Source organism: Protomyctophum parallelum, assembly GCF_964188405.1.
Source record: "Protomyctophum parallelum genome assembly, chromosome: 19".
Classification (NCBI taxonomy): domain Eukaryota; kingdom Metazoa; phylum Chordata; class Actinopteri; order Myctophiformes; family Myctophidae; genus Protomyctophum; species Protomyctophum parallelum.
In genome coordinates this window covers 29,429,669-29,447,827 of record NC_139717.1, presented here as the reverse complement: position 1 = coordinate 29,447,827, position 18,159 = coordinate 29,429,669, and the positions used below count along the sequence as shown (strand labels likewise).

Genomic DNA, 18,159 nt, shown 5'->3' with positions numbered 1-18,159 from the left:
CCAAAAACACACAGAGGTAATCCCGTTGACTTCATCTCTGCTATTTGGCTCTTGTTAAAGGCTTAATGGTTTAAACAGCGACAAATGGAGTAATGTCGATGTCCTTAAAGCAGCAGACTAGGGGGCCGAGGAGCCACGCCTGGTGTAAATGCTATGGTACCACCAAACCAGTTGAGCACAAAATGACATCATCTGGATTTTAGCAGTCAGCTGGCTCCACGCAAACCGGTCTAGCTCCTTTTCACTCTTATCAGCCAGCATACAGTATAGGCCTACAAACATGTATGCACATACAGTACACAGATACAGTACTACACATAAGTGTTGTTTCCGTCGACTAAAACTAAGACGAAACATTTTCGTCGACTACTTCTTTCCACTGACAAAAAACTAAATGGAAACTAAATGAAAACTATGCTATGATGACTAAATATATTGACAATTTTGTCAACATTATTAAAAACTAGATTAAAATGTTAGGGAGGGACTAGTGGACAAGGATCCAGTTTTATGCTAAGTTGCATGCTGAAGATAGCAGATCTACAACGAGTTGCTCTGCGACACGTAAGCTTGTAGATCTGCTATTTTCAGCATGCAAAATCAACTACATCAACTGTAGATTTAGTCGACTAAAATCTTATGACACTTAGCCGACTAAAACTGGACTAACACTAGAACATTTCAGGTGACTAAAACTAAATTAAACTTATTCAAAAGACTATGACTAAAACTAAAATAGAAATTTGCTGTCAAAAATAACACTGATGCACACATGCACATGCAAGCATAATACAAGCATGCATGGCCATGCACACCATAAAACCACACAGATAAGACACGTGGGCGCACACGCAGCATGTCCATCTCCATACACATAAACACAGGGACAGTCGGCTGATTCCCGAGAGACAGGGGTAGAAGTTTCAGGTTTCTGTGAACTATTTCTTTGAATATTCACATAATTCTGTAAACCATATTGAGTTTCTCTGTGTGAAATATGCTGCTACAGGGTAAAAGAAAACATATGTTGTGACACATCACATGCAGGAGGATTTCTTATAGGCAAAGGCTCGCAACTCACTTTTGTAATGCTCCACGTGTTTTATTCACACTCACGGGCAGGACATACAACGTTTCGACCGGTATTGGTCTTTTTCAAGTATGACTCTCATACTTGAAAAAGACCAACAGTTTTGCTCAGCACCAAGATCGGAGGATGTGCGTTGTTCTATTTTATTCTGGATTTCTTATAGGCTACACACTAGTTGTTTATGCGTCAAGTGAGAAGGCCTGAAAATGCACCTTTCAGGAGGCCAAAGGGAGAAGTAAATATTCACTTCTAAAATACATATCTCTGCTGTCGGGAAGAAAAACGTATATTTTGAAAACAAAGCAATACTGCCTTATCAAAGTTGGTGTTGTGACATTATATTGTCAATTACTTGCATGAGAGTGGGAGGATTTAGCTGCCTCGTCCAATAAGAGGTTTTGTCCGAAGCGTTTTTTATTTATTTATTTTTTAAACTTTTTAAACTTTTATTTAGATTTTTCGGTAAACAGGTTACAAGTCATTTGTTACATTTCTATTATTAACTTTCATTGTGTTACGGGTCGTACAGTTCGTTCCCAGTTACAGGGTTCATGATAATTATACATTATCGGTATTCCATTTATTTTGTTGCTTAAATGAAATCACTCTTCTCGTCCAATGTACAAGATAATGAAAAACCGAAGCGTTTTTTACTACTTTTCATTGCCTTGGTTCAAACCAACATGTAAAGGCTGATTTATGCACAAAAAAAAATCAAAAACCTCAAAAATGGAGTTAGGTGGTTTCCTCCAGACAGCAACATAGACTCATAGTCCATACAACTAAACAACAACAATGTGTTTTGACAGCAACATACTGTAGACTCATAGTCCATACAACTAAACAACAACAATATGTTTTGACAGCAACATAGACTCATAGTCCATACAACTAAACAACAATATGTTTTTGAAGACCTTGCATTTTGCAACGTGGTGGAGTTGGAGTTTACATTCCTCATCTCTTTTCTATGGCCTTTGATCCTTCCTGATTTTTTATTTTTGTCATTTGAACTGTTTAATTTCTTGTTGTTACTTGTTTGATGTTTTTGTATTTGGTATGCAGAACTGTCTCTAGATTCTATTGTGTAAAGCACTTTGGTCAATCTCGATTGTTTTAAATGTGCTATATAAATAAGGCTTGATTTGATTTGATTCCACCGGCACTCCTGATTGGCTGGGTGCCACTCTGAATGAGGTGGGAGGGGTTCCCGTTCAAACTGCCAAGCAGTCTCCTTGGAAACAGCATTCTGTCACTGTGCCAGAGAGAGAGAGAGATGGATACGACCAACACAGGCACTGGCTGCCCAGTGTCTCAGCATTTGTTTTAATGAGAGAGAGAGAGTGAGAGAGAGAGAGAGAGAGAGAGTGAGAGAGAGAGAGAGAGAGAGAGAGAGAGAGAGAGAGAGAGAGAGAGAGAGAGAGAGAGAGGGAGAGGGAGAGACAGAGACAGACACACATTCCTGAAAGGAAGCTCTCACATGAGCTGTTGCCAGACCTACCAGACAGGCGCGGCCGTTTCCTGCTGTCTGCCGGCGTCTTTTCCGGGTTTTTAGACAGCATGGTGGATGGAAATTAAGCTCCACCCATGCGGCTGACTGCCGCGGGGGAAAGCGTTTCCGGGATTCTGGCCGCCGCGTCATTCAGCCGCATGGGTGGAGCTTCTTTTCCATCCACCAGCTGTCTAAAAACCCGGAAAAGACGCTGGCAGACAGCAGAACACAGCCACGCCTGTCTGCTCAGGTCTGGAAACACTGACACACACACACACACACACACAGGGCAGAGGTTGGCCCTGAGAAAGGGCAGGCACGCAACACTCATGTGTATACACACACACACACACACACACACACACACACACACACACACACACACACACACACACACACACACACAGGGCAGAGGTTGGCCCTGAGAAAGGGCAGGCATGCACACTCATGTGTGTACACACACACACACACACACACACACACACACACACACACACACACACACACACACACACACACACAGACAGACAGACAGACAGACAGACAGACAGACAGACAGACAGACAGACAGATAGATAGTTCTGAATCTTCTGATGACCATACACATAGTTTATCATTCCCCAAATGCCTAGTATCGCATGCTTATAGACACGTCTCCCGGCCATGAGTATTACGTACTGTACCTGTGCCTGCAATTTATGTTAATTTCTAATCAGTCAATACACTGGCATTCTAATGTAAACACTAAACACAGCAGCTGCTAAGAATATAGTGAGAGTAAGAGAGACCCAGGGAAGAGTGGACCAGAGTTTAATTCTCGCTTGTATCACTTTGGGTTCTGATGAGCTTTTTGTGCTGATGAGAGCTATTAATGTATCTCTTTCTGTCCTCATCACAGGGCAAGGAGGGTTATTCTTTGCATGCCAAAAATGCCAGTTTCCCCTGTCTGCTGAAATCATTAGGACGTGTGTGTGTGTATGTGTGTGTGTGTGTGTGTGTGTGTGTGTGTGTGTGTGTGTGTGTGTGTGTGTGTGTGTGTGTGTGTGTGTGTGTGTGTGTGTGTGTGCGTGTGCGTGTGTGCGTGTGTGTGTGTTCGTTCCATGGTATTTGTTGTTTACGTTGCTAACAGATCATCTTAACACGAAGTGGCAGTGCTACATGCAACAGAACCACTGAAGAAGCACCATTGTTGAAAATGGTTTCCACTCCAGAACTGGTAAAGGCACTTGATTTATTTATATGCGTCTTCAACGTGGGCATTGAGTCCTTTCCACAAAAACAAACCCTGGTGTTTTAATCCAAACACGTAATCCCTAAAAGAAGGAAAAAGGAAAAAAAGAATAAGAAAAAAAAGAAAGGTTTACAATGATTTTTTGAATCAAAATGTATATAAGTGTTATCACTATCCTCATATTTGAGGATGTAGACATGTGTATACGGGCACATTATCACAGTGTTGAGTTGTTACCTGGCCAGTTTGTTAAAGAGTATCTTGACAATTAATATACATCTGTGAGTGACACTTTTGTACTCATTCTGAATTTCTTTGAGGTTTCAAACAGTTTTGTGAATTTGTTTAATATGTTTTTTTCATTTATGCAATTTGGGAATTTTAATAAATATTATTTTCAATTGAATAATTTGACCTTTAAATAGTTTAATTAATGTTTAATAGCAAGATTTTGTAATATAGATTTTAGTTTTGTTGGTAATTTTACCTATTTGATATACAACTCTCAAATGAAGTATGTATTTGTATTATTTTCTTATTTTTATGCATTTCTATTTTTATTTTATCACAGGGGGGGGGGGGACAAGATATACCAGACTTGTATTCCCCGTGCAGGTGAGTGTGTGACTGCTAAGGAAACCCTGTAGATATATTAATGTATAGGCTATCTGACAGAGTAACTATATTGATATCCAGTGATCATCCGCTTGTATACTGATTCATCTGTTCCAGTTTAGTAGTTTAGTTTGTGGGTGGCTGTGGCTCAGGAGGTAGAGCAGGTCGTCCAATGATCCATGGGTCGGCGGTTCGAATCCAAACTCCTCCTGTCCGCATGTCGTGTCCTTGAGCAAGACACTGAACCCTACATTGCCTCCAATGAGTCGGTCGTTGTGAGCTCGCCACCATTGGTGTGTGAATGAGAGAAGTGAGGACGCTGGCGTCGACTGTTCGCCGCTTCACCTCCCAATGTATGAATGAACGAACCATTGTGAAGTGCTTTGAGTTTGAGCACTTGGAAAAGCGCTATAAAAATGCAATTCATTATTAGTATGAAGTTACCTTTCTTAATGGTTCTTTTATACTGAATAGTTTTACTGGGACCCTATTCGTATTCCCCAGACCCCAAAAAATGCTGGTAAGCAATGTTTATTGCTTAGAGGTCCTTTTCCTCTTTCCATGTTATCGTCATTGGATCGACATCGGAGCTGTTGTTAATGTCAACTCGCTAAATGTAAGCCTAGAGTCATCAAAACACGACGCAGGGAATTTGTTGGCTGCCACTACTATTACCGGGGGGGGGGGGGGGGGTTAAACAGTGCATAGTCAAGTAAATTGATTGACACGGGTTACATTTGGATGATTATTATACCATATACTATGGTCTTCTGCACAAGACATTTTAACATGAAGTTGATAAAAAATGCAATTGTTACTATCAATTACTGTCACTTAGACATTTCTTTGTTATATTTTTGTCCTCAGCTTTCTGCCATACAGTCCGTCAAAATCTGACTTTATTCCATAAGTCTGCACACAAATGTATGACAGTCGTGTGCAACACAACACACTTATAGGTCTTGTCCAATCCTGCTGCTCCCTTTGTGATGGTTTACTTTCATACACTGGGTGATCAGCTGGTGGACTTTTTTTTTAAATAGTTTTTATGTTGATTTGAACAGATTAGAGGCCGCAGTCATTCAAATGGGGTGATTTGTGTTCACAGGCTGCCCCTGTACCAACACAATTATCATAGCTCTTACCCCCATTTCTGTCTTTTGATGTCTTTTCATACAAACATGCAACACGAGGTGAGGTGTGCTCATAGGGAGCGCTCATCAAGACCATCTGAGCAGCCATCAGTTGAATGAGGCTGACACTGAATTTCCTCTGTGGCATTAACAGAGGTCTCCCCTTCCTCCCGTCTCTGTTCCCACAGAAGCTGGTCCTTCTCCTTTTTCCAAGCATTCTCTCTCTCAGATAGCATAATCTCAAACTCTTGCCTTAATCTCTGCTGCATTTCCAGGAATGCTTGGGAGGTACTATGATCCTTGTTGTTGAGCTCCTCTCTCAAGGTCTTGATCTCATTCTGTAGTTTCTCATTCCGTAGTTCCTGCAGCATCAGTTGATCCATGGCTGCAGCGGTCAGTGACTGCTGAGCCTGGGGCCGGGGCTGATGGCGGTCGAGCTTCTTGGAGGAGTCAACTTTCAGCTCCTTCACCCGGTTAGCGTAGTGTAGTGTGTTGAGGGTATTTTCACAAGACAACATACAAGGAGATATTGTTGCAATCATGCATGTACGACTGTTCTTCCCTATGAAGGAGTCCCTGAGGACCTGAGTGAGCTTGCTGGTCCTGAAGGGAGTGTGAGAATGGTTGCGTCCCAGAGCCCTGATGCACTCCTTTAGTGCCAGCAGACTTTTGTTAATTTCACATCCCTCTTGGCGAGTGTGGCGGTCGGAGCCGGACGTGTCGGCTCCTCTCTCGTTCCCAGCCAGGTCGATGAGCGAGAACTTCCCGTGCACCTGATCCTTCTTCCGTAGAATGATCTGGAATACAGCATGGCTCCTGGACGATTGGGCGTTGGCTGACGTCTGACCAGATGTTCTAGATTTGTTTCCCGTTTCTATGAGTTTGAGAACATCCTCTGTACATCGAACTGCTTTCTCCTCCAGCCCTGCCACCTGAACGTGCTGTTTACCGTCCTCCATCACCTTCAGCTTAGCTTTACCATTCAGCAGGTCTAACACCCCTCCATTGTAGATTTCAAAGAAGGTTGCGTACACTTGTAGTTCCAACTTCTTATATTTGGGTTTCGTCAACATGATAAATACATCCCGAGCAGTTAATGCATAGATTCCTTTGGAACAATCCTGTTGCTTTCCGGAATAATCTCCCCCCATAGTATGTGTTTTCCCACTTCCCGTCTGTCCGTAGGCGAAGCAGGTAGCCATGCCCTTCTCAAAGATGGTGTCCAAGAGAGGCTTGGCTGTGAACTTGTACACCGTCTCGTTGGTTGTGGTGCTGTCAAAGGCGTAATCGAGGCGGAAGGTCTGGTTCTCCAGGTAGCGGGTCAGGTCCACCTTCTGTTTGGGTTTGTGAACCATCACATTGTGTTTACTAGGAATGGTGATCACATCCAGCTCCTTCATAGTCAGTTCCTTTTTGTTCAGTGGGCGCTTCCTCACGCAAACACATATTTTGTGCTCTTTAATGATGTCCGCCGTAGACAGAGGATCGTAGTCTAGACTGGCTAGTAGTCTGGCTTGGAAATCCTTGATCATGTACTTGTACATCTCGCTAGTCTCCTCCTTTAGTCTTTCGCTCTTTGACGGCGCTGCCGTACGATGATATTTCCTTGGAATTCTACTGATCTTGACAGGGGTGGGAAGCGGTAGGGTCTCCGGGCTGGGGACAATAATCTCCGTATCTGGGGCCTCATCTGGATTTAGATCCTCAGGGTCAATCTCTTCTCCTTTCTCGGATTCATTCAGCTCAACTGTGTCACACTTTTTCTCCTGGGAGATTTGCCCGTCGCTGTGCTTTATTTCCACATCGGCATCGACATTCTGCCCACAACCACATGCCATTCTACATTACTTAAATATCTACAATACCTAAACATATACGTATATCCTTGTGTTGCAGTGCTAGGCAGGTAGGTGGTTATTTTCAACTCTGCATTAATTAAGTAACTCAAACTAAAGTCTGTGTGGACTCACACATAATTTTATAGCACTGTGATGACGCCACAGTTGCTATAGTAGCAGAGTTAAAACGCACTTGTTTTCTTTCGTGTGGCGGGCACCAAAGGAGTGGGCCATCTAAAACAGCAATGTCTGTATGCTCCCCGTATGTCCCACCAAATTCTGCCCAAATATGGAGTTTCTGCTCAAGTACTGTTATATGGAGTTCCAGACTGGCCACCAAGTAGAACTCTTCACAGGTGCAAGTGACAGACCCGAACCCTCATGGACCGTCACCCGTGAAATTTGTTTCAGAGACAGACCAGATTGTTTCGGACACTTTCTTTACATCACAGCCCTGAAACCTGACCTTTTCATGAACTTTCATGGAATTAAATTGCTTTTCATTTTTTACCCCAATGAAGCAGTTAGTACACCTTTGATCCCATGGAGGTATACTTTGATGCATTCTTCCGAGTCACTGAACTCAGGCAGCTGGCAGCCTGGCATGCATGTGCAGCTAAAGATTTCCTCTTGTTTTAACGCTGCAGTATTCTGATCCTAGGTCAGCCTAATCATCACCCTGCACTTAATGGTTAACTTTCCTGATCAGCACTGAGGGTCTCCAAGGATCCACTCTGGTATTATACACATTGTATGATTGTGCAAATGCACACTACTATTAATTTAAAAAAAAAGGGGAAGATGCACACGCACGCACACATCCATAGTATTATGCTTTTCTTGCCTACACCTCTCTCTCTCTCTCTCTCTCACACACACACATGCACACGCGCGCGCGCGCGCACACACACACACACACACACACACACACACACACACACACACACACACACACACACACACACACACACACACACACACACACACACACACAGTCACACACACACACTCACACCGTGATGTGACTGATTGGGAGGAGACAGTAGAGGAAGGAAAAGTGTAGGAGACCTTCCTTCCTCCATCTAAGGTCACAATCTACCTAATAAATCAGGAATGACTGGTTTCCTCTCCCTCTCTTTCTCATTCTCTCTTTCTCTCTCTATCTATATCTCTCTCCCCCTGGCGTGCGTGCGAGTAGGTACACAAACCGGTGTGTGCTGTGCATTAAGTTCAAATAAATAAATGCATATTATGACTTCTTGGGGATAAAATGTGACCAAACGTCACCGGTGCAGGCCAGGGCAAATTTCCGTGCTCCAGACGAGCAGAAGTGCCTTTCTCAAACCCAAGACGTAAATCGGTGACGGCTCACACTTTTAGAGCATATCCCTAGTCATCATGGAGATATAATTAGTGTGGTTGCCCGAATGGGCAACCAGACTCTTGTAACTGTGACACTTTATTATTTCACTGGAGTAGTCTTTATTTTGACGCTTTATACCTCCCACACTGTACGCTGTACGCACTTGAGCCATATGTCAAATTGACCGAAAAAATCGGGAATCGTGTGCTTGTATTTTGTTAAGAGAAATGTTGTATAGTTTAATTGATATGAATTTATTAGTGAATTAAATTTCCCCATTGACATGAATGGGAAAAGGCAAAAATTCACATTCAAGTATTCGTTCCTCGGAGACTGTAATCACTATAGTTACAAAACTTTTAGGGATAATTCAACATTATCCCTAAAATGATTTAACCCTAAAATGTTATCGGTCGGCCTCATGGTGGCGCTATAACAGCCCACTTTACCTTTTGGCTTATAACTCTTGAACCGTAGGTCGTAAAATCAAAATTATTTTTTCACTGGATTCCTTGGGTCATGACGCATCTCCCCATATAGGCCACGCCCATTTCCGCCATGATAGATTTTCCGCCATTTTGAATTTTGTCCAAAACACACTTTTTGCTTTTCCTCCTACAGATTTTGTCCAAATCTCACAGAAATCGGCACACGTGATCTCTGGACCCATCCAATTAAAACTGAACTGCAGAATTTTTAAAGTGCGTATCGTTCGGCCGTAATCGTCTTCCGAAGTTAGTAGGAGGGGCCTATATCACAAAAAATGCCATAAATCACGAACGGAATGTCCAATCCATCCCACATTTCAATCACATGTCCGGGGTGGTTCAATCAACCAAGTTCTAAAAGCAATTCCATTTTCATCCATAGGGGGCGCCGCAAATGCGAGAAATGTAACCGTTTGTCGCAAAAACATGAATTTCGGGGGTTAAATCCCCTCCGAATTACTTACGCATGATCTAAGGCGTGACTTGAAATTGTAATTGGCTGGCAATACTAGTGGGAGGGGCATATGTAAGCCACTGCGGCAACCACACTCTGCAATTTTTTTAAATTGCGAATTTTCTAGTTTGTGATGCCTTTGACAGATGTTTGTAGAAGTCGTTCAGTTATTGTTACATCATTTTGTAATTAACCTCTTAAGTCCTACATAATATATACACTTAGTCGCACAACAATGTTCAATTGTAAAAATGGCTGATCTACAAACTCACAACACAGCATTGTGAGGCTGTTTTTGAACATTTGTAAAGGATAATTTCACATGTTTCAAGTGATTAAAGGATGGATGGCTTTGCCGGCATTTAATGTGAATCACCACCAGCCCAGGTGAAATGTAGGCTATGCATAGTTCTTGTGAGGCTGGAATCTATTTTACAGTATGGCTCTAGATGCGGAACATAGAAATGTTATGTCAGATTTTCACATTCAGAACCGTGTTAATCAGACCAGTGTGTGTCCATGTGGAAACCTCGTATGAATCTGATCTCAGGTCAGAATGGGTTAATCAGACCAGTGTGTGTCCATGTGGAAACCTCGTATGAATCTGATCTCAGGTCAGAATGGGTTAAATACTACTGAAGTTTCACTTGTAAGTTTGGGTAAGAAACTGTTTTTTTTTTGTTTTTTTTTATCAGCTTGCAGAGACTTTTTGTCTAATCACGTGGTCTGGTTCTTTATTTTCTTTACTTTATACGATAAAGCGTCCAGTACAGGAGTTATGTACAATTTGTCAATTTGCAGGTATTTAGAACAAAATTAGACTCAAAATCTATACATGCTGCAAGTGCTCCGTCTTCCAATAAATAAGGTTTATCAAGTAGAAATACATGTTTGGTTATGGTGACATACATTTTGTGCGTTGTACATTTACATGACATTGGCAGTTATAAATAAAATTGATATAAATTAACATATTTTGAGTACTGAGTTATTTCACCGAGCTGGTTCAGTTCAGGTGAAGAAGTTTAAATGGTTTAATGTTTGAAATTATGTTAATTAATTTATTATTAGCCAAATTTGTTTGATACATATCAAGTAGTGTCTAATGGGGGTCTAATGGGGGCTCAACAAATGTGGATTTGGGAACAACTGCAGACTGCAGTACAGTATTAAGTTATTAACAGATCCCTGATTGATCTAAAAACGAATCCACAAATCACCAACAACACAGCAATAAGGCATTGAAACGTTTCCTTTGGAAAGTCAGAAAGTGACGTGCAAAATAAAAAATAAAATCTGCCAATTTATACACACTATGTTACACGTATACCGACGGTAGGATACCGTGTCTTTTAGGGGCGTTTCTGTGGTCAAGATAGGGCTTTTTTTTGGTAGGCTACTGTAGCCTACCTGTCAGTTCTGCTGCTGGAGTCGGGTCTTCATGTAGGCTATAGCCTATGTGGTCTTCAATGTATAGCCTATGTGGCGTGAACACTAAATCCAGGCTAAAATCGCGAGATAGTCAGCAAGTCATTAATTACAGAAGTATTTCACACACCTTTGATTCGCTGTAATAAAGGAACTAAAATTAAGGTGATGAAGCAGAGGGAAACACAAAAGTCAGTTGGCAGCGCCACAGCCCAGCGACACCCACGTTGTGGCCAGAAATGTCACTCCGTTTGTAAGCTAAAGGATCCCACATAATGTAGGTTTGTAATAATGTAGTTTTTTGATGAATTGAACAATGTGGACTTTTGATGAATTGAACAATGTGGACCCTCTTAAACAAGTGTAATGCTTAATTGGGTCGTCCACTCACAGTTAACAGTCTTTGTATTGAGTTTGTGCTTGAAATGTACTGTAATTCTACAAACTATTAATAAAATATTTAAATCAATCAATCAAACCAGAGCTAGACTACACCATGATATATTATTAGGAGTACAATAACTTGGCATTGTGAATAAAAAGGTATTAGCCACAGTGGGGTTGCAGTGTAATGTAATGCTGAAGGTTTAATCACAGGGCTGTCTGCTTTATGTATTATGATTAAACGTGCATTCTGGTATATTGTGAATCAATGATTGAGAAAAACATCAAAGGGGTTTGAACCCGTGAAGTTCTATAAAGTTGTATTAAGAAGTCGGGCGTCTAGACCGCTAGACCACTGAGGACGCTGCCAGGAAAGGGACTCATGTCTGTATTGACTATTTAAGCCGTGACGTAACCCGCTTCCGGGTCTTTTCTTTGTCGTGGACACTTTACAGTTTACATTAATAATAATTATACTCGAGTTGGAAGCATTAAGACACATTTTAACCCTCAATGGCTTCCTTTCTGAAAAATAACGTTATTGTAAAAAATAAAAAGATTCACGCGTTCAGAATCATAATAATATGTAGCTATAGAAGCGGACGGGACCCGGATGTAACGTAGACTCGCGGGCGTGGCCTCACGTCACACCCGGAAGGAAGTGACGCCAACCCCTCAAATACGGAAGAGACGCGTGGAGGGGGGTTTTGCTCAGTGTTGTTTTGATTTTGCCACGTCACCATGTCCGCCGTGGCGTCGTCGTGTCCGCAGCAAGCAGGTACGTTAAATGTTATTTAATACTTAACGTTGTTGTTGTTCAAACATCTGTGATCACTTTGATAACTTTGTTGTGATGTTTATATATTATGTTCGTGCCACTCTGTAAAACCGTGTTCGAGTAGCCTAATGGTTACCGTCGGCGCCTAGTAGACTACGGCCAGGGCCCGGGTTCGAGTCCCCATCGAGGACTGAGAGTTTAGCTTCATTTCTTACCAAACTAACACAATTGTTTTAGATTTTCTCGTCGAGGTCCATTATTCATTCAGTATTTGAGCCTAAAAATGGTGGTCCCGTGGCTCAGATACCGAATGAATAAAGGACCTCGACTTGATGCAAACAAACAGTTGTGTTTGTTAAGAAGAAAATAAACTCGGTCATCGACTGGGAAGTGAACCCGGGCCCGGTTGTTCACATTATTACCATCGACGGTATCCATCCGGCTACTGGATCATGGTTTTATAATGTAGTTAGTAACATATATGAACACAACACAGTAGGAACAGAGCACTAGCTAGCTAGCTAACGAACTAGCGTGTTCGTTAGCTAGCTAGCGTGCTGCCGTCGTGAACGTGCACAATGATAGTCAACGGACCAGCGCGTTCATGTGTTTGGGGCCAGGCTGCAATACCTTCATTCGGCCACTATGTCCATTTGGCCTCAGGGTTTCCTCTGGGTGCCTTTTCTCTATTCATAATATACTCTATGCTCACAATGGTGGTCAGTGGCTCAAATGGGTCTGAGAGGCTAAATGGCCTCAAATGGTGGTCCGTGGCTGAATAAATAATCGACTAGAGGTGAACAGAGTAGTGTTTAGATGGTTCTGTTATGACTGCATGCTGTAGTGTTTAGATGGTTCTGTTATGACTGCATGTTGTAGTATTTAGATGGTTCTGTTATGACTTCTCCTCTGCATGTTGTAGTGTTTAGATGGTTCTGTTATGACTTCCCCTCTGCATGCTGTAGTGTTTAGATGGTTCTGTTATGACTTCTCCTCTGCATGCTGTAGTGTTTAGATGGTTCTGTTATGACTTCTCCTCTGCATGCTGTAGTGTTTAGATAGTTCTGTTATGACTTCCCCTCTTCATGCTGTAGTGATTAGATGGTTCTGTTATGACTTCTCCTCTGCATGCTGTAGTGTTTAGATGGTTCTGTTATGACTTCTCCTCTGCATGCTGTAGTGTTTAGATGGTTCTGTTATGACTTCTCCTCTGCATGCTGTAGTGTTTAGATGGTTCTGTTATGACTTCTCCTCTGCATGTTGTAGTGTTTAGATGGTTCTGTTATGACTTCTCTTCTGCATGCTGTAGTGTTTAGATGGTTCTGTTATGACTTCTCCTCTGCATGTTGTAGTGTTTAGATGGTTCTGTTATGACTTCTCCTCTGCATGCTGTAGTGTTTAGATGGTTCTGTTATGACTTCTCCTCTGCATGCTGTAGTGTTTAGATGGTTCTGTTATGACTTCTCCTCTGCATGCTGTAGTGTTTAGATGGTTCTGTTATGACTGCATGTTGTAGTATTTAGATGGTTCTGTTATGACTTCCCCTCTGCATGTTGTATTGTTTAGATGGTTCTGTTATGACTTCTCCTCTGCATGCTGTAGTGTTTAGATGGTTCTGTTATGACTACATGTCGTAGTATTTAGATGGTTCTGTTATGACTTCCCCTCTGCATGTTGTAGTGTTTAGATGGTTCTGTTATGACTTCTCCTCTGCATGCTGTAGTATTTAGATGGTTCTGTTATGACTTCCCCTCTGCATGCTGTAGTGTTTAGATGGTTCTGTTATGACTTCTCCTCTGCATGCTGTAGTATTTTGATGGTTCTGTTATGACTTCTCCTCTGCATGCTGTAGTGTTTAGATGGTTCTGTTATGACTTCTCCTCTGCATGCTGTAGTGTTTAGATAGTTCTGTTATGACTTCCCCTCTTCATGCTGTAGTGATTAGATGGTTCTGTTATGACTTCTCCTCTGCATGCTGTAGTGTTTAGATGGTTCTGTTATGACTTCTCCTCTGCATGCTGTAGTGTTTAGATGGTTCTGTTATGACTTCACCTCTGCATGCTGTAGTGTTTAGATGGTTCTGTTATGACTTCTCCTCTGCATGTTGTAGTGTTTAGATGGTTCTGTTATGACTTCTCTTCTGCATGCTGTAGTGTTTAGATGGTTCTGTTATGACTTCTCCTCTGCATGTTGTAGTGTTTAGATGGTTCTGTTATGACTTCTCCTCTGCATGCTGTAGTGTTTAGATGGTTCTGTTATGACTTCTCCTCTGCATGCTGTAGTGTTTAGATGGTTCTGTTATGACTTCTCCTCTGCATGCTGTAGTGTTTAGATGGTTCTGTTATGACTGCATGTTGTAGTATTTAGATGGTTCTGTTATGACTTCCCCTCTGCATGTTGTATTGTTTAGATGGTTCTGTTATGACTTCTCCTCTGCATGCTGTAGTGTTTAGATGGTTCTGTTATGACTGCATGTCGTAGTATTTAGATGGTTCTGTTATGACTTCCCCTCTGCATGTTGTAGTGTTTAGATGGTTCTGTTATGACTTCTCCTCTGCATGCTGTAGTATTTAGATGGTTCTGTTATGACTTCCCCTCTGCATGCTGTAGTGTTTAGATGGTTCTGTTATGACTTCTCCTCTGCATGCTGTAGTATTTTGATGGTTCTGTTATGACTTCTCCTCTGCATGTTGTAGTATTTAGATGGTTCTGTTATGACTTCTCCTCTGCATGCTGTAGTGTTTAGATGATTCTGTTATGACTTCTCCTCTGCATGTTGTAGTGTTTAGATGGTTCTGTTATGACTTCTCTTCTGCATGCTGTAGTGTTTAGATGGTTCTGTTATGACTTCTCCTCTGCATGTTGTAGTGTTTAGATGGTTCTGTTATGACTTCTCCTCTGCATGTTGTAGTGTTTAGAATGGGGGTGGGCAACTTTGACGATGGAGACTATATTTCCACTATATTTCCACTCTCACTCCAGAGGGCCACGTTGCATATTGCTGTTGTAGCAAAAATAGCCGATGTACAAGCTCAAAACGGGTCACAGTGCAACGCGTTTGGGGCTTATTGATCAGCTATTTTTCCCCCCAAGACGGTGGATTGTGGCCCATGCCTTCCTGCTGTTATTTGTCATGTTGGTGTTCTCTATATCTTTTCGTCCTGGGCATGACGTTAAACTGTTCCGTTCGAGAGGACCGGCGACCCTCGAATGTAAACAGCCACGAAAGGAAACTATGTGTGTGTGAGGTGTTCTATCATTTCATTCCAGTACTACTACTTTGGGTAGTGGCTGGACGTTTGTGTAGATATTGAAAAGGAGGGGACGAGCAGGCTACCTTGTGGTAGGCCGTTCTTTTGGGCTTTCCATTTACTCCTCTGGTCATTTAACTGGACATAGAAGCGCCTGTTGTTGAGGAGGCTTTTCCCGACCATTGTGCGGTGTTGGACAGTGTCATAGGCAGCAGAGAGATCTCTGAATGGTGCTCCAGTTATTTGTTTTCCCTCAAACCCATCCTCCATGTGTTGGGTGAGGTTGAGCTCTGTCCAGCACAGGAGCGGCCAGGACGGAAACCAGCTTGGTCTTTAGTCAGCTTGGTGTCTGTGAGTGGTATGAGGCGTTGGAGTAGCAGCCTCTCTTGTAGGTGATGCAGAGGAGGGAAATGGGTCGGTAGCTCTTTGGGGGTGATGGGTCTTTGCCAGGTTTGGGGATTGCAACCACTTTGGCCTTTCTCCAGACAGAAGGGATGGTTTTCTGTGCCATGCATTTATTCAGTATCCCCACGAGCCAGGTCTTTGCGTTAGGTCCCAGGTGCTGTATCATTTCTGCCAGTATGTCATCAATCCCTGCTGCTTTTCCGGGTTTCAACTTTCCCATTGCAGTTTCGAGTTCTTCTAGGTCGAAGGGTTTGGTTTGAGGGCTGGCTGATTGAGGTTGGTCTGATACCACTGTGTGATGGTATTCTCCTGTGGGTCGGTGGCGGTGTTGGTCACAACTGGTGGCCAACAGTCGTAACCAACACCGCCACCGACCCACATAGAATACCATCGCACAGTGGTATCAGACCAACCACAATCAGCCAGTCCTCAAACCAAACCCTTCGACCTAGAAGAACTTGAAACTGCAATGGGAAAGTTGAAACCCGGAAAAGCAGCAGGGATTGATGACATGCTGGAAGAAATGATACAGCACCTGGGACCTAGCGCAAAGACCTGGCTTGTGGGGATGCTGAACACGTGCATGGCACAGAAAACCATCCCTTCTGTCTGGAGAAAGGCCAAAGTGGTTGCAATCCCTAAACCTGGCAAAGACCCATTATCCCCGAAGAGCTACCGACCCATTTCCTTCCTCTGCATCACCTACAAGCTCTATGAGAGGCACTAACATTTCTGAACAGACTATATTTACATCAATATGTCTGGGTCCCCACATACTCCCTCAGGGTTGACGTGTCACACCTGCAGTGATGGGAGGGGCACCAAAATGTGGTGTTTTGATTGGTTGATGGGGGCACTCCCTTAGTATAAAAGTGTATGTTTTGTGTACACATGACCTGATGAAGATCAAATAGATCGAAACGTTGTCAGTATTTCAATACAGAACGTTTTTTTTTACACCTGTGATGTGCGGGCTCCATCCAATACCTACACCAGTTGTGATGCAACAGAGTTTGCTGTGACCGTTGTGAATTATGGGTGGTGTGGTCTTTGCCAAGACGGTGGATTGTGGCTCATGCCTTCCTGCTGTTATTTGTCATGTTGGTGTTCTCTATATCTTTTCGTCCTGGGCATGACGTTAAACTGTTCCGTTCGAGAGGACCGGCAACCCTCGAATGTAAACAGGAGTAGCAGCCTCTCTTGTAGGTGATGCAGAGGAGGGAAATGGGTCAGTAGCTCTTTGGGGATGATGGGTCTTTGCCAGGTTTGGGGATTGCAACCACTTTGGCCTTTCTCCAGACAGAAGGGATGGTTTTCTGTGCCATGCATGTATTCAGTATCCCCACGAGCCAGGTCTTTGCGTTAGGTCCCAGGTGCTGTATCATTTCTGCCAGTATGTCATCAATCCCTGCTGCTTTTCCGGGTTTCAACTTTCCCATTGCAGTTTCGAGTTCTTCTAGGTCGAAGGGTTTGGTTTGAGGGCTGGCTGATTGAGGTTGGTCTGATACCACTGTGCGATGGTATTCTCCTGTGGGTCGGTGGCGGTTTTTCGCGTCTCGGTTCCTCAGGTGCAAGCTGCATAGTTGGGTTTGTGTGTGTCTTTCTTTTTCTGTCTTTCTTTCTTAGGACGGAGATCAAGGTAGACGCCGTTGGAAGGCTCAACACAAGCCGATGCCCCTAGAGATCCATCCCAAAGCTTCCCTCAGGGAGTTCAGCAAGCCAGCTAGCCAGCAAGCCTGCCCAGTCAGCGAACGCAGCCAGTCGGCTCCGCCAGTCAGCCAGTGTAGAAAGTCAGGCTGCCAAGCCAGAGCATATCAGCCGTTGCAGTCAGCCACTGCAGCCATACCAGCCTTGCTCAGTCAGCTCAGCCAGGCCTCTCTCGAGGCCTGGCTCTCTGTCTGCCTGGCCCGGTCTGCCCTGCCCTGCCTTGCAGCAACAGAACCAGCCTTTCTGGCAAGCCAGCCAGCTCAGAATGCGAGCTGAGCAAGCCAGTGCAGCAGCAAGCCCAGACTAGGTTACCGCAGCCTTACTGTGCAGCCACAGCCACTCAGCCAAGACCAGCAGGAGCTGGCCAGGCTCCAACCCTTGCAGCGCAGCCTTAGGCCGGATAGTCCCCCTGCCTGCACTTTGTTGCCTTCCTGGCCTGTCTGCCTGCCTAGGCGCCTCGGTCTTCCTGTCTGTCTGCCTTGGCCTGCCTGTCTGAAACTGG

General features: G+C 43.4%; 1 protein-coding gene across 1 annotated transcript; it reads right to left on the bottom strand.

The window, feature by feature from the left end:
- Window positions 1-5,632: 5,632 nt before the first annotated feature.
- On the bottom strand, window positions 5,633-7,399 carry LOC310876898 (kinesin-like protein KIF2A; the record flags this gene model as incomplete). The annotated part of the gene is made up of 1 exon (XM_083790548.1): window positions 5,633-7,399. The coding sequence occupies one exon, from the start codon at window positions 7,397-7,399 to the stop codon at window positions 5,633-5,635; it is 1,767 nt and encodes a 588-aa protein (XP_083646674.1).
- Between the last annotated feature and the right edge of the window lie 10,760 nt (window positions 7,400-18,159).